Raw genomic sequence first — 21,929 nt, forward strand, 5'->3', positions numbered from 1 at the left:
AATCATGTTAGCGGATGAGGTAAAGTAATAAAGTTTTATAAATGTTGCGTATAATTGTGGTCCATAAATAAGTGACTGCTCGAAACAAGCTAGTGGCTTGCTAGACGCTAGACACTACTTCCGCATTTGTCCACGACACTGTTGTCATGCGGTTTCTACGTCAGTCAAGGCGGTAACAAAGGGTAACGCGGATATGAAGCCATTGACATGCGACTGCACAGCCCCGTGTCACTGTTTAGAATGGCGATTTTCGCACGATTTACAAGTAGTTGGAAACATTTGAGATATTGTAAGTACTCAGCTGAACAAAATATATAACACTGACCTAGTAGTTTTTGGATATTTTACAGCAAAATTGTTACAAACTGCACCTTTAAGTTACCCTACATTTTTCAAGGTAGTATACTGAATATGTAGGAGTCAGCTCTCTTGGTTTTAGAACAACGTTTTTGTTTACACAGACATGAACACTTGCAGTAGATGTATTAGATTGAGAAGTATTGCAGAACTTTACCCACATGAACTTAGCACACCCTGGTCATATAATTAACCAATAACAGCAATGTGGCTAATAATTCAATTCTACAGTGACTGCTGATAAGAGCTCTTCAAAGCAGACGCGAGTTTACCTGAAAATAGGTGTGTGTCCTGGTTTGGGTTTGTTCCACGTGAAGTGAGACGGAACAGAGAGAAACTGTTCTCCGGGTCCGTCCTTCTTTAATCCGTGCATGCCGTCCTCAGCGGGAGAGTCTAGTAAGGGAGATACATTCCCAGAATCATCCATGCCCAGGTCACCCTTCCCTGCCTGGATTGCTGCTGTACAGTCTTGTGAAGTTTTCCTTGTTTTGGAAGGTATGTCAGCCTCAGATGGACAACATTGGAAAGGAGACATGCCCATCGACGGGCTTCCAATCCATGTGTCTTCGGTCACGCTACCCCTGGGCGAGTGACCGGGTGTTGCAGTCGGGGAGTGATGGGGTGATAAAGAGCCCAGGTAGCATATGTCTGCGCTGGAGTGGCGTCTTTTCCCGCAGGGTGATGTTGGGCGCGAAGAGGGCCTTGAAGGTGAGCGAGGACTCAGCCAGTTTTCGTCTGTGACGCTCGTACGGGGTGAGTGGCATGGTGACTGGCGGGGCGATAGAGAATGGGAGTGTGAATGAGGAAGAGAGTGTGCGAAGGCCGGCTGATGATGATGATGCTGTTGCCACACTTCCTCCTGTGGTCCAGCCTGCGGAGAACAGCCCGGCGAGGTGAGCGGCGACCCGAGGGTGAAACGTGCCGCTGCTTCGTTCAGTTCCGAATCCACATCGTCATACACATGTGAGATGGATTCGCAGGATGACGCGTCGGAGAACCAGCTACGAGAGGACAGGCTGCTGCATGGGCTTGGGCTCAGGGAAGAATCTCGGTAGGAGTGATCTAGAGGCAGGTACAAGTGATCACGAGACAGGGGTCTGTCATGGTAGTCTCTGTCCGGACCCTTCGCTCTCATGTCATCCTCACTGGCTTCCATTTCCTGCTGGCAGCATGGAGAGATGGAGGTAATCTGGATGCTGGGACATTCAAAAGCCTTGGGTGGGCCGCTCCCTCCTCCACCCACCCCCGTGGGTGTGTATTTAGAGTCCGGAGGCTCGTAGCTGGGCTCGTAGGCCTTGTGGTGGGCCTGCAGGTAAGGAGACGTCGCAATGAGTTGGGCTGCGGGTAGCCCCCCATGGCGTTGAAGACTGTGTGACTGGCTGACCACTGAAGGCGGTTGGCCCACATTGAGGATGTAAAATGAGGTGTTATCATCTGGTTCTAGATCTAAAAAACACAAATAAGAACAGTATGAGATCAACAGAAAAATAAAAACAAGAGAATAAGCATTTTAATAGAGCATAGGCCCATCCAAACCAAGAACGATTACTATAGCGTTACTATGCAGTTTCACATTTTAAATAGGGATGGGCATTTTCAATAATTTCATATTTGAATATTTGAGCTCATAAAAAATGAATATTGGAATATTTGTTTATTTAAATTAAGTTAATAAAGACATAATAAGACAAAAAACTTTATATTTAGTCACAATTTCACATCAAGCTTATAATTATCTTTAAATATTCATAATGCATTAATATTACAACCTGTATACAGGTTTTTTAATGTTGAAAAAATAAGCAACATTGGAAAAAAAGAAAAAATACATAAAAACTGCATTTAAACCTGCGCGGAAAGGTGTAATACAAAATGAAAACATACAAAACAAAACGCAATGTATACTGACAGTCTGTGATATATGTCATATGATATATGAGATATGGTTATCTTGTTTATTTTGTTTTACATGTTCTTGATAAGAAAAACAACCATGTTTTACTCTGGTGAAAGTTCCTCAGCCGGTTAACAAGCAGACAGCGGAGAAAACGCGCTGATCTTAGAACTGCCGGTAACAAAACACAGATCTGACAAGAATATCTGGCTTTATTGTTTATAATGTTGATAATAAATAAAGTAAACAGACTTGATACCTCCATGCCGACTGTTAAGATCGCAAAAAATACCCCGCAACAAAGACGGAGCCATTGTAGTGTTTGTTTCCATGTTTATTACGTGACCGTAATAATTACGTGAGGAAGATATTTACTAAACCTGCTGATCAGCACCGCATATAAATATTGTTTTCTTTGTCATTCATGGTCAGTGTCTGTCTTGTTTAGCTTTGCATTGCATTTGCATCAATAAATAAGGTATTTATTTAAACCAAGATAACTAAGAAATCACAGCACATTTTAAAACAAACAAAATAAGCTTCCGTGCAAATTTATTTACAGGCTGTAACTTGAAGGCAACGTCCCTATTTGAACTTCTTTGAAGGAAAATTCAGGCTTTTAGGTATGGAAAAGGGTACCAGTCTAAGCTAAGGCCAAATTCATTAACATTAGCTGCAGTGAAATGTACATTTTCAAGTTGTTGAAATTAGCATTACTTAATATATTTTTAACGAACAAATGAATTTACAAAGAACAACCGCTCCGAACAAGTTATGGTAATAAATGAATTATTGTTAATCACGTAATATTACATTGGTATTTTTATATCTAATGTAAGTAATGTTAACGAATTCTGTGGCTCACCAGTTTTTAAACATTTTAATATGGTGATGTGAGCCGAGCATAACACGCGATCCAGGCATCCAGTGTGTAAACTTAAAATATTTAAACTAGCTTGCGATCTGAGTGAACAAAGATTTAGGAACACATACAAATGATTTTTAATATTTTCTGTATATTATCATTACAGATTAAATGAAAAAGCATTAAATAAGACGTGACAACTCTAAGGTCTTCTGTAGTGGTAACTTAACCCTGTGGTGAGGCAGTTTTTATTCTTATGAAAAATACAAATATTCGAATAGCCTTTTTAATTTTCTAATAGTTATTGCGGATTGAATATTCGAACATTCATGCACATCCCTAATTTTAAACACAGAAAAACATTTAAAATGAAAAAGATTTTGATGATTTTGGCTTATTTTGCTGTCCATGTTTTGTTTATCAGCTGGGAAAAATGCTGAAAGTGATCCCAACAAACAATCATTCATCTCTATTGTTATTGTTAGCAATGGAGAAGATTCTGACATTCTTTTAAATTTAAGTTTTAAAAATTCTTAAAGGTGCTGTGTGTAATGTTTTGGAGGATCAATTGACAGAAATGCGATATAATATGCATAACTATGTCTTCAGAGGTGTATAAAGACCTTACATCATGAAGCGTAATGTTTTTATTACATTAGAATGAGCTATTTCTACATACACCGCAGGTCCCCTTACATGGAATTCGTCATGTTGTTTCTACAGTAGACCTAAATGGACAAACTGCTCTACAGAGCATGTTTCATAAATTCGTTATCTCATTCGACAAGGAAGCGAAAACGTGACGACATCTTAGTCCTGTGTCAGCCACCTGACTGTAGTGCTTCGAAATGGGTTGAGTGAGCCGTTGGTTGCAATTCGCAACCTCACCGCTAGATCACACTGGATCTTTTGTAGTTACCTGTATTGTTATTGTTCTTGATGGGAATGGCACTTTGAATAATGGAATTCCAAAACATTTCCAGTATAATCCCAGAAACAAAATTGTAAATTTTCATTAAAATAAAGTGTACAAATATTATGTTGCAATAAATAACAAAAGATCTATTCTCCTGATTGTTAGTTGTCTAGGGCTGCACCGAAAATAATAGAATAAATTTTACCGAAAATGAGAGAGAGACGCGTTTTATTAATGCAGCAAACATGTCGGCATGGTGTGTGAAGCATTTTTAAGCATCTTTAGCGGTCGGTAACTTGTGTACTTCAGACTGGAGACTTTACATCATACAGTGGTCGCGTGCACACAATTCCATGTACTAAACAACTTATGTAAAAGTATGTTCTGTGCATCCCCGCCATGAGTGCACCTTCTGAGAGAACAGTGACAGTCAGCTTTTGTGGGCGGAGTTTGGAGGAGAGACGTGAACTGAAATGGTTGTCAGTCAGAATTGCTTGCATGGATGTTTTTTTTTTAAATTATTTTGCAATGTAGCCTGTAATAATCCATCAGTTTTCGTTTATTCATACTTTTAACTTATAATGTTGAATGACACTTTTCATTTAAGTGTTTTGTTGTAGGGGTACAGAGTACAGTACATTCTTTCAGCAGTCAGTCATAGGCCTAATATATGCTATTCAAGAAGTGAGAGGGCTCATTTTTTTTGTTTTAATTTAGCCTTCTTGTTTTGCTGAATTTTATTTTAAGTTATATTGTATTATGTTGAAAAGCAAGACAAAATATAAAAAGCATTTTTGTCACGATCCTGCCCCGCTCAGTCATGCTTTTCTAGTCTTGTGTCAGGATCATGACAGTCCCATGTGTTTTGTGTGAAAGCACATGGCCATTGTTTGTTTTGGTGTGCCATGTGCTCTCCTGTCTCGTCTCCTGACCCCGCCCCCTCATTTCCTCATTAATTGTCTTGTCATTGTTTCATGTCCCTCATTGTACCTGTTGCCCTCATTATTTGCTCTCCTATTTAATGCCCTTGTGTTTGCTGTCATGTGCTGGTTCGTTCTAGTTTCTACCCGTGTCATTGCTCCTCTTTACCTTGTCTTGAAGTAATTCATAGTTAGCTCCTGCCTTGTTATGTTTTGCCCCCTCGTGGGAAGTTTTTTGTTTGATGTTTTGAAGGATTTTTTGTCATGTTTACCCCCATCGTGGGTCTTTGATTTAAATAAATCTTGAGTTTGTAATCTGCTGTCTGCGCCTGGGTTCCGCCTACCAATTCCTGACAGAACAAACCAGTCAGATTGAACCCAGCAGACAGCAAGATGGACAGCGCTCTATCCCCGGAGCGATCCCACCAAGCCCATTTGTTGTTTGGCCTTCGCCAGAGGGATCCTGACTTGCGGGTTTTCACCCAGGAGTTCCTGGCAGCTGCGATGGTGTTGATCCCTCACCCCGGGTCTCTCTCCTAGCCCAGGCCTACCCACGTGTGTCCCGTGTCCTGTTCCCTCCTGGCCCTTGCCCTCAATCCTGCCCGGTCCCACCTCTCCTGCCCCTCTTCTGGGATTATTTCACCCCAACCCATTCATTGAAGTGGGGGGAATATCACATTGTGAAAAATATGTTTTTATCTAATACACCCTGGCCACAATTATTGGCACCCCTAGAAATTCTTATGAGTAAAATATCTCCCAAGTATATATGTTAAAATTTTCTGAGCACAGCAAGGTGACTAGAAACATGTTGTCCAGTCATGACTTCTTGTTTCACAGGAGAATGTGAGTAACACAAAGCCCAAACCGCCTTTATCATTCATCACAATGGGTAAAACCAAAGAATATAGTTCTGATGTGCAGCAAAAGATTAGAAAGACAGAAAGTGGATTTAAAAGGAAATGGTTGAAACAATAAAAATTCCCATTTCCAACAACAGGGCAATAATTAAGAAGTTTTAATGGACTGGAGATGTTGAAAATCTGTCTGAAAGAGAATGAGTGTCTATATTGTCTTAATGCACAGCAAAGAGAATATTTTGAGTGGCCAAAGACTTTTCAAAGATCACAGATGAAGAATTGCAGAAATTTGTTGAATTTTAGTGTCAGAAAAAAATAAAAAAATAAAGGAAAACTGCACCTCCACCACCACAAGTTGTTTGGGACATTGTTCAAGAAACAAATCTTCTGCTCTCATGCAAAAATAAACTCTACCATATTAATCTGCCATACTGGAACTTTAAACAGGACTGGGGTCTATGGCCATATGGCATGAAAAATAGTTTTCTTGGCAGCAATAACAAAATATAGGTTTGGTGCACACAGGGATAAAAAAGTTCCCCATGTCCACAGTTAAATATACCACCAGATCTTCACTGTTGTGAACCTATTTTTATACCAGAGATTCTGAACATCTTGATCAGATACATGGCATCATGTATTATATCAAATACCAACAGATATAAAAATCAAAACCTGACCTGCTCTTAAAGAAATATTATAATGGGTCATGGTTAGATTTTCCATCAGCACATTGGTTCAAAACAAACATCCAAATCAACAAAAAATGGGTCACTGAACACAAAATCAAGATCCTGCCATAGCCATCCCAGTTCCCTGACCCGAACCCTATAGAAAATGAGTGGGATGAACTGCAGAAGAGGGAGCACCAACATCTGGAGACATTCTTTATTGAGGAATAGACCCGGATGACTCTCAATGTATTCTCAAACCTCATCAGTCTGAAAAAAGAACACTCTGTTTTTCTTATAAATTGAAGTTGCGGAGTGTATTAAATACAAGGGTGGCAATAACTTTGGCCAACATGTATGGAAGAAAAAAACATTTTTTACAATGTGATATTCCCCCTATTTCAAAATGTTTTCCTTCAATGAAATGTTGGAATTTTGTAGATTTTTTAAATAAAAGATCAAAATGAGAAACAATGCAGATTTATATTTACAGCCTTCTTTGCTCATATTTATTAAGTGTGCCAATAATAGTGGAGGGCACTGTAAATAGAAGAAATACGAAAAGCCATGTTCGGTTAGACATGTGCCCGGTTAACCGCGGTTACCACCAAATCCTGCTGAATCCGAGCTGGCTGCGATAATGCAAGGTATCGTTTATTTTATTGATGCGTAGCTTGTCCGTGAAGCACAGCTCTGGGATCAGTAGAAATGCTGCTCGATCTAAAAGCAGTGCGAGTTTGAGTCGCTTATAACGTGCATTTGAAAAAGCAACACCCGTCAAACATGATCATTATAAATATACTTTATTATCATAAAAATACCCGAGGAGGCTTGAGGATCGATGATAAACATGTCCATAGGCATTTCCTAGAACTACTTGTGTTATGGTCTTCTTCTGTAGCGCGTATTTGGAGTTTCTGCACGAGAGCGCCCTCTGGCTTTCAGATGCAGCAGCATTTTTCCGTACTTCACTCACAAGTTGTGCATAAATGACGTGATATATATTTTCGGTTAACCGGGCATATGTTCGGTATTAGGTATTCGGCCTTTGGCCAAGAATTTTCATTTCGGTGCATCCATACTCCTGTCACAATGTTTGTGATAAATATTCAAACAAAATAAGCAAATGACACTGTCTGTTAGTTACAATAAAACATGAGGAAATGCAATGCAAACAGACAGGTACTACATTTGTTTCTGCAGATTTGCAACATTTACATTAATGCTCATTTGCCTACTTTCAATGAATCAGTGGAAACAGATGAGATTTATCTTGTGTTACAGTAAACAGATAAGCGGGATACCTAAAAGCATGAAGGTTGTGGAAAAGCTTCATTTCAAAGGACATCTTTATGATGTTCATCACAATGACAGATAGAACAGATGCATAAAATAAGTCATTTATAGAAACTGTAAATGCACACTAAATTTCAAAGTGTAATTGCTCGTACTGTATAACAAACACATAAATAATTACTGTCTATTGAGACACTTCAAGGTCTTTGTCTTGGTCCGCTGATAAGGGAGATGAAAGAGAACAGACTATTCTCTCCGTTCTCTCTCTCTCCTTTATTGGAGAGCTGTTCTCAAAGCCTTGAATAGAAAAGACTGGATGCAAACAAGCCACTGGGGAATCTGTAGACACTACAACACTAGCAACAGGTTAACAACAGGAGCATTATAGCACAACAATACTGATATCACAGTGTGATATCTCAAAGAAAGAGATCTATTTTGAAGCAGATGTAATGAGACAGAGGGCCGATGGGGTTGTCAATGGGGAGAATTCTGGGTGGGGTGACAGATGGGCTCAAATCCAGAGAGGAATATCCTGTGCACATCTTTCTCAGGACGCACGGAAAAACACATGGGAAACAAATTTGCTCATAGGCACATGCTTTAGCCTGTCACCACATAGAGACCGACCCTATTAATAACAGCAGCTCACACACACACACGCGCACGCGCACACACACACACACACACGCGCACGCGCACGCGCACACGCACACGCACACGCACACGCACACGCACACACACACACACACAAACATTTGGATATAATGCACTAATACTGTATTACTGACACACACTCACAGAGCATATTTTGGCTACACTCTATTAAAGGTTATTGATGATCTTCCAGTGACTGGGGCAGAGGGAGCCTGACAGGCCCAGAGAGCAGCGAGCAGTCAGTGGCTACATTCATACAGCAGTTGCGAGTCTGGTTTAAAAGTGCTAAATATCTTTACATTCTTGCACAGTTTGGTTATAACAGAAAGCAACAGCACTCAGTAGATTCACATTTAAAAGTGCTATCTTAAAGTGATAGATCACCCCAAAATGAAAATTCTGTCATCATTTACTCACCCTCTTGTCATTTCAAACCTTTATGACTTTCTTTCTTTCTGCAGAACACAAAAGGAGATATTTTGAAGAAAATTGGTAACCGAACAGCACTGGAGCCCCATTCATTTCTATTGTATGGACACAAAACCAATGCAAGTGAATGGGGGCCAGTTAACAACATTCTTTAAAATATCTTCTTTTGTGTTCTGCGGAAGAAAGAAAGTCATACAGGTTTGAAATGACAAGAGGGTGAGTTTTGTGAACTATTGCTTTAATATGCCCTGGGTTCAGTTGCATAAACTGCTTGGACTAGTCTTAGAAGTTGGTCATCTAATTTTTTTCATCAAGACTGGTCATAACTTCTTTAAATCAGTTATCGTCTTGTCCTTCGGATGAGACATTAAACCAAGGTCCTGACTCTCTGTGGTCATTAAAAATCCCAGGATGTCCTTCGAATAAGAGTAGGGCTGTAACCCCGGCATCCTGGCCAAATTCGCCCATTCGCTTCTATACATCATCATGGCCTCTTAATCATCCCCATATGTACTAATTGGCTTCGTAACTCTGTCTCTTCTCCACCAATAAGCTGGTGTGTGGTGGGCGTTTCATGCGCAATATGGCTGCCGTCGTATCATCCAGGAGGATGCTGCACATTGGTGGTTGAGGAGATTCCCCCTTCCATGTAATGCGCTTTGAGTACACGGAAAAGCGCTATATAAATGTAATGAATTATTATTATTATTATTACATAAAAAAGGTAGATTAGGCTAATTGAAATATGAAAAGTAAAACTGGTTTGTCCTAACTAATTGCTAGTCAGTGAGACTAGTTGTTAAGATGCAGTCTTGCCTTAGCGGCTAAGTTTATGCAACTGGGCCCTGGTCACCCACCCATACTAGCCAGGCTGAACTGATGCCCTCCAGTTGCCGTTTTAAAGCTCTTGGGCCGTATTTTCACGATCTAAGTGCATGGTTTAAAGCGCATGGCGCAGGTGCACTCAGGACGTGTCCGAATCCACTTTTGCTAATTTAACGACGGGTAAAAGGTCAGCGCGCCCAGGCGCATGGTCTAAACGGGTTGTCCCGATTCTCTTAGTGAGTAATGGGTGTTTTGTGGGCCAAACATGCAGTAAACCAATCAGAGACTCATCTCCCATTCCCTTTAAGAGCCAGTTGCGCTCGCGCCATGGCGGATTCGCTATTTACACGGCGGAATTCGGAAGAGCAAACACTTCTCCAGAAAGGAAACGCGTCTGCTCGTGCGATAAGTTAAAGCGTGCAAGCAGACCGTCTACAGGACAAGCCGGATTTTTATCTTTATGTCCACAATAGTGTTGTCAAAAATATCGATATTTCGATAAGTATCGATACTGAAGAATCTGAAACGGTTCCAATACCCATGTCCCACGTATCGATATCAGCTGCGCGTTCCCGCTCTCTTTCTCTTTTCCGACAGTGAGTTAACACACACTGCACGTGAACGCATAACAACAGAGCCCCGCCTCCTCTCACATACTTGACTCGTTTGCGGCAGATAAATAGTGTTAATGTTAGAAAAGATGGCCAGTCTCAGTAACACATCTGGCGTGGTGCGATCCATGTATGTGCGCTGATCAATAATTTAATCCACTCGTTTTATTAACCCTGGTTATATGTTGTTTATGTTAGTACAGAGTCTCCGCAACAGTTCTCATGTTTAATGCACGCGTTTCTGTCTTTATGTGCGCTCATCAATGATTTCATTCACTCGTCTCGTTCGCTCCGGTTAATTTGATGTTTGAAATAATGCTGGTGCGAGTAAAGTCTCCGCAACAGTTCTCGCGTGTGATACACGTTTGCACTTCCGTGTTTACCATAGCGCTCTATGTGTGTGCGCTGTTCAATGATTCATCCACTCGTCTCATTCGCTCCGGTTAAAAGTTGTTAATGTTAGAAAGATGTCTAGTGCGGAGTCTCTGCAACACTTCTTGCGTTTAAGTTTGCGTTTCTGTCTATATGTGCGCTGATCAATGATTACAGTATGGGCCTATGTGAATAAAAGCCAATTTAGCCAAATAAAAATGTAGGCTATTAACTAACATTAACGAACAATGAATGAGCAATACATTTGTTAAAGTATTTATTAATATCTTTTAAATGTTAGTTAAAAAATACAACTATTTATGTAAGCTCCCCTGTTGAAAAAAACAACATATGCTGTGTAAGGTTTGTTTTGATCGATGCTGGTTTGATCTTAAACCAGCTAAGAACCATCTTAAATCAGCATATGACCATCTTAAACCAGCACATGACCAGTTTAAACCAGCACATGAACAGTTTAAACCAGCACAAACCAGCATCAAAACATACCAAACCAGCATAGGCTGGTTTTTTCAACAGGGTCTGGTCCATTACTGACAAATACAACTTTGATTTTAAATAGTAAATGTATTCGTAAAATTAACATTAGATTAACAATTAATAAATAATGTAAAAATATATACCACATTGTCTAGTCTTGTTCAATTTAACTTCAAATAAAAATTAAAAAGGCCTATATTGCTATTGCTTATTAGGGACTTATTGCTATGGCAGTTTATTCCCCATGGTATCGAAAATGGTATCGAATATCGATATTTTTTTAGGTATTGAATCGAAGTTAGAAATTCCAGTATCGTGACAACACTAGTCCACAATAATAATATTTTACATTGTCATCCATTTATTTGTAATATTTGGCATTATTGTGTGCTGCTGCGCGTCCGTCTGTGTGTAATAAGCAGAATGTACAAGCGCTGTGCACCCGCCTATATTCCTAATGCGCTCTTTAAATAACTTAAAAAATATTGACTTTAGACTTTAGACCAGGTTTGAGTTGGTCTATGGCGCAATCTATTTTCAGTTCCTCAAAATAGCAACGCGCCAACAATGCGCCTGAGCACACCTCTTTTTTAGGCCGACACGCCCATGGGCACACAAATGAGCGCAAATGCATTTGCTATTTAAACAACGCGGCGCAGGACGGTAAAATGAGAACTGCGTCGGGCGGAAACTAGCAAAAACACTTGCGTTGCACCTTGCGCCATGTTGCGCCAGGTGTACATTAGGGCCTAGGTTAAATACCAAGAAAACAGGAAACTCCTACTTAAAGGGGAACTCCGCCCAAAAATGAAAATTCTACCATTAATTACTCACCCTCAAGTAGTTTAACATCCCTAGGACCTCAGTTTTCCCCAGAACGCAATTAAGGTAGTTTTGGAAGCTTTCTGACTCCTCCATAGATTGCAACGCAACCTAACTTCAAACCGTTGAAAGCGCATAAAGCATCATAAAATAGTCCACGCGACTCCGGTGGTTCAGTATTAATTAATATAATGTGGCGAGGATACTTTTTGTGCGCAAACAAACAAAACTAAAGACTATATTCAAAAACTTCCGGATTTGAGTGTTAGTTTCCAGCACGCGTTCCCGAGAGCCACACGACAGTGCATTTGGTGTCAGCATTGTTCAACGCATTCGCGTTCTGACACAGAGCCTTTGTGGTCAGAACGTGCATGCGTCGAGCGATGCTGACACCGGATGCAATGTCATGTGGCTAGTGTGTTTGACTTGCAATCTATGGAGTCAGAAAGCTTCCAAAACTTCCAAAGCTACCTTAATTTGCATCCTAAGGATGTTAAACTACTTGAGGGTGAGTAATTAAATGGCAGAATTTTCATTTTTGGGTGGAGTTCCCCTTCAATTCCTTACACCCGTTTCATACTGCACGCGTGAGCAGCGCGTAGGGAGAGTGTTAGCAGCGCGTGCCCATTGTCCTTTCATACCGGCAGCGTATGCACCGTGCTGCCTGGGTAACGGTTACCACAGTACAACAATGCAATTTCACATTACGTTATTTACATGCATCAATGAACAAAATATCTTCCAGAACTTCATCAAAGCGCTTTTAAGTAGATTGCATAACTTTGATTTGTTATATCCTCCTGTTTCATGCTCTTTTAGATCTGTGTAGTACAAGTTATAAATAAAAAGCCATCATGCTTTGAAGGATACGAAGTCACTTAAGGGTTAACTCACCATAGGAGAGAGTGACTGACTTGTGATGCGATCGCTTTTCTCTCACACATACACAGTATAAGCATATAACATGATGTCTATGTAGTTTTATCTGTTTTTTCAGAAGGTTATGATGACAGTGGGTTTCAGACAAAACACTGACAGCGTAATGCGACCGTTTTTCACTCCTTCATATGCAATATAAGCATAACATCTAAGATATACTTGTATTATAAATCCTTTAAATGTGCCATTGTGGTTTTGGCCAAAAAAACTCCTGGCAGAAGTGTTTTTGAAACTCATGGCGACTGTTAAAAACACATTAGACACCACTTACATGCTTTGAAGGTAAAAGTGTACTTTTTCCTGTCAATCCATGTGGATTTTGTCTGTAAAGAATGCACTGTCGCTTTAATTGAGCGTTAGCAGCGCAGCAAAAATATACTCGGTGCCGAAATTATCACTGCACTGCTGCTTACGCGCCGCGAGCACGCGCTGCTTACACATGCGGTATGAATGCTCTCATCTGTTAAAATGTGAGCCGAAAAAAAATAAACTCTGCTTACGCTTGCTGTGTGAAACCGCTGTTACTTGGAGAGGAAGGACAGGAGGACTGTTATGGAGTACAGGTGTATGTGTGTGCATGATAAAATTTGTTTGTAAATACATTTGTCAATCTTAAACTCAGTCTCATAAATATTGAGATGTCCCCCTAAAAGCTGCACCCAGCTGTCAAAGAAACAAAGTTACCAAAGAAACAACACGCATAACACTCGCTTTAGCGCACAAAGATGATTTCATACCATGATTCCCCAAGTCTGCTGTATGGGTCTCTGGATAAAAGCATTAGCTAAATGACTGAAAGTACATTTAAATGACAGAAGTCTCATCCGTGTTTCTCAGTTTTTAATTCAGCTTTTTCTCCTTAGCCATTCTCTCTATGCAATTTCTCATCTCTCTATTTTCACCCCCCCCCCCCTTTATCTTATGCTGATTGCTTTATTTATAGATGCTCCACACACTCCCTGTCATAAGACATGTCTTTTCGTAAAGACACAGCTTCACAGACAGGAAGAAGGACAAACCTACGTGTCACACAAGACTCAACATGTTGATCCATCTGTGAACTCTGACCCCCAGAGAAAAGGGCTACGAGGGTGCACACTGTCAGTTTGGCTCGCAATCTTTCCTTACACGTACACACACACACACACACACACACACACACACATTGGTTTCACAGTCTAAATAACAAAAATGTTGAACAATCAGAATTCCGGTTGTGCTTTTGTACAAAACTATTCACTGTATTCCAATTAGATGTCAAACTGACTATGTCAAAACAATTCATCAAATGCTGGAGATTTTTCGAGCAGGCAGTCGTTCTTAACCGGCACAGACAAAGTCCCTGTTTTGTTTTTACCCACAATTCCATGTCTTACTTTATTAATGAGAAAGACAGGGACTTGATTAATCCACCAAACACCGGTTGCCAGTACATTAGCATAGCTCCATGAATAAATACAATGATGGAGACAGAATAAAGGAGAGACCCAGACACAGATGAGAGACATGCGAAGGGTGGTGTGTGCATGGGTAGCAGTGGAAAAGGAGCACTGACATTTAGAACCAGAGACCTAAAGAGATGGACTCTGTATTTCAGGGCAGGCAAGGTAATGGTGGGTAACCTCTCATGATAACACCGAAGACCCCTGGTAAAGGGACACTCATGGGTTGCAGTAACAACATAGACCTCACAGAGTACATTACTATGTATTTATATATTCTGTAAGTGGTTAGTTTAAAGTAATATAATAGTAATAAATATATATATATATTTTTAAATGGCAACAGTGGCCATAAACACTGTACGTGCATCTGTTAAAAAAACAATGTTGTTGGTGCCACCAACACTACAGAAATTGAATACTGGCTAGGGCTGTGACGGTGGCAGTTTTTTACCACTGCGGTGGTAAGACAAATCGACCGCGGTGGTGCGATGGTTGAGAAATATATATTATTTATATAAATAATATTTATATTATTATATTTGCGTGTAGCAACCACATGACGAGTAGAAGAGAAATATAGACCTTATTTAAATACTTGAAATTGTTAAATACTTGAAATTGAAATATGATATCTGAAATAAATGAGGATAAAACATCCGTCAATGTTTAACGCGCAAATCCATCAGTAAAACGGCACACTACAGCATATAAAACATTTAAATAAACATTAGTAAATAATAAAAACTTAAATGATATAAGAAAGCTAAATACTAAATAAAAAAGCTCTTGTTGCAGTAACTTCAGCCAGTGGCGTTACAGTCCTTAACAATTCCATTTGAAACAAACTGTTTAAACCTACATTGGCTTTCCTATTCAGATTGCCATAAAAACTTTACTTTTTCCGACTCGTTGATGTGAAACCTACTTGTTGACATTGTCCAGATTAAAATGTGTACAGCTGCACTAAATGCGCATTCAGAAGATGTGCACAGGAGCGCAAATGAATAAATGTCTCTCCGCAACTGCGGCAAAACCTGCGCGCGCTCAGACACTATAAGCGGGTTATAGCCAGTTTTGATTTTCCGTATCTGTTCATTTCACAACAAGATCCATTGCAAAACCCGCAGAATAACCTGGGTTTTGCCGTGCAGGCCCGTGCTCGAACGCACCAACGGAAACGTATGCCAATAATTTCTGTTAATGTAAAATCTTTCAAATAAAACCATCCACAACTGAAAGGCTACAACTAGCAATCGTTATCGCAACTCTCATATTTATTACACCTATATTTGTCAGAGTGACGTGCACTACCACCGGTGGCAGTTCGCCACCATCATGGCACTTTACCACCGCGGTGGTGCGGTTGTCACGGCCACCGTTACTGGCACCTTAAGGCACATTATAAAGAAATGGATGAAGAAATGAAAAAAAAAAAAACAGCGAAATGCTGTGGGAGTAAGAGAGAATGGAAAACGGAAAATAAGTGAAGATCACCACAGCATGCTCTCCAAGAACAGCCTGTTCCCACAAAAGACCTTCCTAGACTGCATGATAGAAGCAGTCTGGCTATCCACTGGCCATCAGCTCTCATGATAAAGATAACTGCCGTGATCTGACTCATGCTTTAATTTAAATGTAAGTCAAATGTAATTTTTTGGGGTGTGATATATGGTGATGTGATACATGGTGATGTGATACATGACTTCTAATACATGGCTTGTGATATTTCCCAGATCCTGTTTCCTTGTTTTCTGCATCATTTTCTTTCCCATCTCATAAATAAAAATGATTATAAAGCACATTTAAATTCTAAACTCACACACGTGTGTGATGTCTGTTGAAAGCATCAGTAAGAAAAAGCCTGACCCTCATCAGCCCCAGAATCATCTGCTGAAAGGATTTAGTGAAACTATGAAAGTTATTACACATTATCATTAGGGCTGGGCGATATTGACCAAAATTCATATCTTTGTATTTTTTTGATGAAAGGCGATATCCAATATATATACAGGTGCTGGTCATATAATTAGAATATCATCAAAAAGTTGATTTATTTCACTAATTCCATTCAAAAAGTGAAACGTGTATATTATATTCATTCATTACACACAGACTGATATATTTCAAATGTTTATTTCTTTTAACTTGATGATTATAACTGACAACTAATGAAAATCCCAAATTCAGTATCTCAGAAAATTAGAATATTACTTAAGACCAATACAAAGAAAGGATTTTTAGAAATCTTGGCCAACTGAAAAGTATGAACATGAAAAGTATGAGCATGTACAGCACTCAATACTTAGTTGGGGCTCCTTTTGCCTGAATTACTGCAGCAATGCGGCGTGGCATGGAGTCGATCAGTCTGTGGCACTGCTCAGGTGTTATGAGAGGCCAGGTTGCTCTGATAGTGGCCTTCAGCTCTTCTGCATTGTTGGGTCTGGCATATCGCATCTTCCTCTTCACAATACCCCATAGATTTTCTATGGGGTTAAGGTCAGGCGAGTTTGCTGGCCAATTAAGAACAGGGATACCATGGTCCTTAAACCAGGTACTGGTAGCTTTGGCACTGTGTGCAGGTGCCAAGTCCTGTTGGAAAATGAAATCTGCATCTCCATAAAGTTGGTCAGCAGCAGGTCAATGCAGGTCAATGCAGAAGATATTTTCTACCAAGTGGAATAAATGTTTACTAGCAAGTCAAAGCCTCATGTGAGATGTCACAATCATTATTAATTGATTGTGAACCTTTATTAAAATGGCTTGTGAAAAGAAATTCAATGACAGGGTTTTTTCCCTATTTGAAAATATACAGCTGCACACCACTTGCTTAAAACATGTAAATTGTAAACAAAAATTATAATAACAGGGTTTTTCCTTACTCAAAATGAGGCTGAGGTGGTGCCATCCTGATCTTGTACATACACGTAGGCCTACCGTACCTTTAAGTGGCTTAACCAAAGTGACTTTGAGTTTGACATATTAAAAGTCCTAATAAAATTAGATAAAAATTACAATTATTAAGTTATATAAAACATTACTTTTATTCAACCAAACAGAAATGTTTTTTAATCAAATAAAGCATTTTTATCATTTCAACTAACTTTTCAGCCCACAATAGCCAACTGAATTAACCAGTCTTTCTAAATGAGCAAAGCTCATTCACATCTTGCATTCTCTGTGGTTCACTTTAAATGATTCAAGGATCTCTTATATTCGCTGGTGAACTCGCTGTGTACAGTATACGCTGATTCAACGATCCAACTGCACAGCTAAAGACATTACAATGATGTACGTCATGTTAATTTAAGAAATTTCAAGAAATTAAACGTACTTGGATGCTAAACAAACAGCCGTGAAACACAGACTGGCTCTTGTTCTGCAACTCTTTTTAGCGCCTCAGTGTGCTGATAACGAAACAGCGCCTCCACTGTGGCGTAATGTCGCAACTGCAGTTACAAATGACAGTCTGTTAAATGCACGCAGCATTTCTTGTGAAGACTCGCAACATAATTTTGGCAAGAGCCTGAGGCGGTCTATGCAGGAAAAACCTGAATAGCTTTCGTAAGGCATGCTGTGGGTAAAAGAAGCTTCCAACGTAGTCTCGCATAGCCAGACCTTATCACCCCTTTCTTTGGCCAAGGCCCGCCAAAGAGGCCATATGACTGACAGTAAAGCAACCAATCACGTTTCGTTTTGTGCCGTGTCATTTTTGCAGGTGGTGGAAGAGATTTGTTGTGCTTCATCCTTTTGACATAGGCACTCACTAAATCCTTGGTGTTTCGAGTCAGACGTGATCACCCAAATGTGTTTTTTCGTCAATTTTAACAATCATAGGTAGTTTAGATGGTTAGAGTAATGTTAGGGTTAGGATAAAGGTTTCGTAAGACTTGAAACACCAAAGATTTAGTCAAAACCAACAAGCCACGCCCATGGATCAGACTCGAAACACTTTAAGTGATTAAATGAGTGCCTTTTGACATAACCGTTTTGTGGCATTGTTTACAGATCGCTTTGTTGTTGCTGCTCATCAGATCTTTTAAATCCGAACCATTTCCAAATAACTGAACCATTGTTTTTCTTTTTACAAACCAGATCATCTTCTGCTGTGTGGACTGGCACTGCGGCTTCCTCCTTGTCATAAGCAAACTTGTAGAGCGGGCGTGCGGGGTCTGTCTGGTTCGCGTGCAGAGCGAGAGTGCTCTGCTCCCACTGCGCATGTCAGACACCACAGAGCCGCTTCAAGTCGAACACACCCCATATCGATATTGTCTAATCCCGCATCGCGTTGAAAAAAATATATCGATATATCTTAAAAATCAATATATCGCCCAGCCCTAATTATCATACTGTTTAGTTACTGCAGCAAGTTCTAATTCACCACTTAAACAATGTGGCAGCCAGCCCTGTATAAGAGGTTGTGGTCGACAGAAACCTTTTATCCAGCTCCAAACCACCTTAGAGGGGGGCCACAGTTCCTGGGTCAGTAATAATCTATGATGGGCAAAGTAAAACCGATCTTATGCAGTATGGAGTGGAGTCCCAGTGTCTGCCTGTTTACATCAGACACTTTTCAGCTCCACATCAGACTGGCTATCTGGTTAAATAAAGAGCCCTAAGAGGCTTTGCTGTTCCTAAGCTAATAATAGTGGGAAATCGCTGCAGTGTGCTGAGAAGCTCTCAATACCTTACTCAGTCTGTGACACCACAGGCTTTCACCAGTAAAGTCACCCAGAGGTGAGACCTGCTCTTCTGGTCTCTACCTGGCCCAGTGTGTCTCTTACAGTGTGTGTGTTCCATCACACAATGGTTAGGGCTTTCGGTTCAGGCAGTGCGAGAGAGTACGAGATAACTGTTGCCTTGGTTCCACGAGCTTACACAGGTCTGGAACTATCAACAGGAACTAAAATTTATGAAAAATTCAGTTCAGCCCATAATTCCTAGTGATGCACCGAAATTTCGGCTGCCGAAAATTTGAAAAGGACACTATGTTTTAGTGTGTGTAATTAATACAATTAAATAAAAACTATTTCAAACTTTTTATTTTTTTAGTAATTTTCAGTTTCGGTCAAGTGCATCCTGAATTTTCGGTATCGGTTTCGGCCCAGAATTTTCATTTCGGTTCATCACTAATTATTCCATTTGCAATGACGTACACATAATTCAATTAAGCACATAAGCAGCACAGAACTCTCCAAACATCCGCACTTGCCAGGGCTTGACGCTTACTTTTTTCAGAAGGAGCACATTAAAGAATTTTAGGGGCGCAATGAAAATGTATTAAATAATGTGTTTTTACCGTAAAAAAGGGATACAAGGAGACCTTTAAAAGCAAAGTGATTTCATTTATTTGAATACAGTAAGTACACTAGGTTTTCTTTTAATTATTTCAACAGCTGTCTCTTTAACAGTATTTAATAATTATTTTTAATTTTAACTGTATGAACATCTGTAATAAAGTAGTTCTTGGTTCTAAATTCTTAGTCTACTTGGTCCATTTAGACAAAGGATATCACTGGCCCAGAAGCTTTTGTAAGCAGGACGTCTTGCCGACTTTGAGCTTTCACATTTTTTGAGAATTTCACATTCCGTGTTCGAGATGTCGCTGTCTCCGTCGATCAAAACGGACAGATAATGTGCTGCTCTCAACTTTTCTGCAAGGCTTCCTTTCATTGTGTCTGCAATTTGTCCAATCATTTCTGCACACCTTTTGTCGTTGTCATATGTTGGATTTATGTCCACTCCGTTTTTCTTATGTAGGGTAATAAGCGGACCAAACTACACAAAGGCTGTCTCTTCTTTAGCGATATAATAGGCAATATTAAATTTGATTAGGGCTGCAGCTATCGATTATTTTAGTAATCGAGTATTCTACTGATTTTTCCATCGATTAATCGGGTATTCGGATAATAAATATTTTTCTTTATTAAAGAGAAATACAAAATATACAAGAGAAAATAACACAGGTCTCTTAAAATTAACAACTAATTAAAAAAAAAAAACTGTATTGCTGAAATTGCATACATTAATATCTGTGAAAAGTTAACCCATTTAATACATTACATTGCCATATTACATTCAAAATGCAATATAATACAAATATATAAATAAGAAACATTAATAAAAATAGAAAGAATAATTTCAAAGGTAAACAACTAACTTTGCATTTAGTTTATCTAAATTAGTTTAAGTTTTTTTTACTATCAAATAGTAATATATTTGTCCACATAAAATACCAAGTTAACCGGACTTTTATTTTGGCAGGTTGTCTGAGGACGCTTATTTTTTAGTATGTCTGTTTCTTCACTCAAACCATAAAATGTTTGTGAAATAAACTCTCAGAGCAACTCTGGAGATGAAGTTCATGTCCTCATAACGCGCAGACGCAGACAAATTCATGAGCATAACTCATGTAGCTAGTGCTGTAGTACTCCGGTCTCGAGACGTTTTTTTATGATCTCGGACTTGTCTTGGACTCGTTGGTATTTGCACTCGGACTTGTCTTGGACTTGGTCATTGGTCTCGACCGAGTCCAGATATATATATATATATATATATATATATTTTCTCCTTCAAAACAAAACATTGATAGAGCATTGTGATCCGAAAACTGTTGCCGACTCTCGACTCAAGAACGAGAGCCGCGCGTGTTCATAAGTTCTCTCCTCACACAGCAGTTCAGTTCAGTGTGTGCTGTTGGTGTAACTAAATAACTCCGGTATATTGGTTCAAGTCCTCAGGACTGTCATGCACGCCAGAAAGTGAAGAACAGAATTAATTTGTGGGTAATATTATGTGTTTATGGGAGACGCTAAACGCGAACAATTCAGGTGAACTGGTTCGACCGGTTCACTTAAAAGAATGAACCGGTTCAAATGAACGATTCGTCCGTGGCGCAAACTGAACAGCATCAATCATTCATCAGGCACGATGTCAGCGAGCAGCGGCATAATAACATTTGGTTTTACAAACCATAAAGAATTTATCGACAGTAAGCTTAAAAGGAAACTTTTTGCAACAAAACTTTCTCTGAAACCTGTGGGACAACAGCCAATTTTGTAAGAAATGGTTAGAGAGAGTCGGACTCGTGACCAGAAGGTTGCCGGTTCGATTCCAGGGCCGGCGGGTAACGACTGAGGTACCCTTGAGCAAGGCACCTTACCCCTACTTGCTCCCCGGGCGCTGCAGTGATAACAGCCCACTGCTCCGGGGCGTCTGTACGTGTGTTCACCACTTGCTGTGCGTGTGTGCACTACTCTCTGGATGGGTTAAATGCAGAGGTCACATTTTGGGTATGGGTCACCATATCTGACTAATAGGTCACTTTCAATTTTCAATTCAATTTCAAATTAATGCCATGTTTCAGAGTTAGCATTGCATTTGAATATTTTTAGAAAGTAGTTATGAGTTTAGAAAGTAGGGCTTAAAGATAAGATTGATCATATTTTTATTGACATTTCGATATGAACATGTTATTTAAGTATGGGCACCGAAACGTGCTTTTAAACGAGCTGTGGGGCCTATGCTCTTTCTGGCAGCTCCTCTATCGAACGCG

General features: G+C 39.8%; 1 protein-coding gene across 2 annotated transcripts in view; it reads right to left on the reverse strand.

Moving 5' to 3' along the window:
* Positions 1 to 21,929, reverse strand: part of nfatc3a (nuclear factor of activated T cells 3a) — a 109,869-nt gene that overhangs the window by 49,138 nt on the left and 38,802 nt on the right. For both annotated transcript variants that reach the window (XM_057342600.1, XM_057342592.1), the window contains exon 2: positions 630 to 1,803. In XM_057342600.1, coding sequence (XP_057198583.1) covers positions 630 to 1,803 — 1,174 coding nt within the window. The remainder of the gene's footprint in view (positions 1 to 629; positions 1,804 to 21,929) is intronic.

This window comes from Triplophysa rosa, linkage group LG1 (genome assembly GCF_024868665.1).
Source record: "Triplophysa rosa linkage group LG1, Trosa_1v2, whole genome shotgun sequence".
In the NCBI taxonomy this organism is placed as follows: Eukaryota; Metazoa; Chordata; class Actinopteri; order Cypriniformes; family Nemacheilidae; genus Triplophysa; species Triplophysa rosa.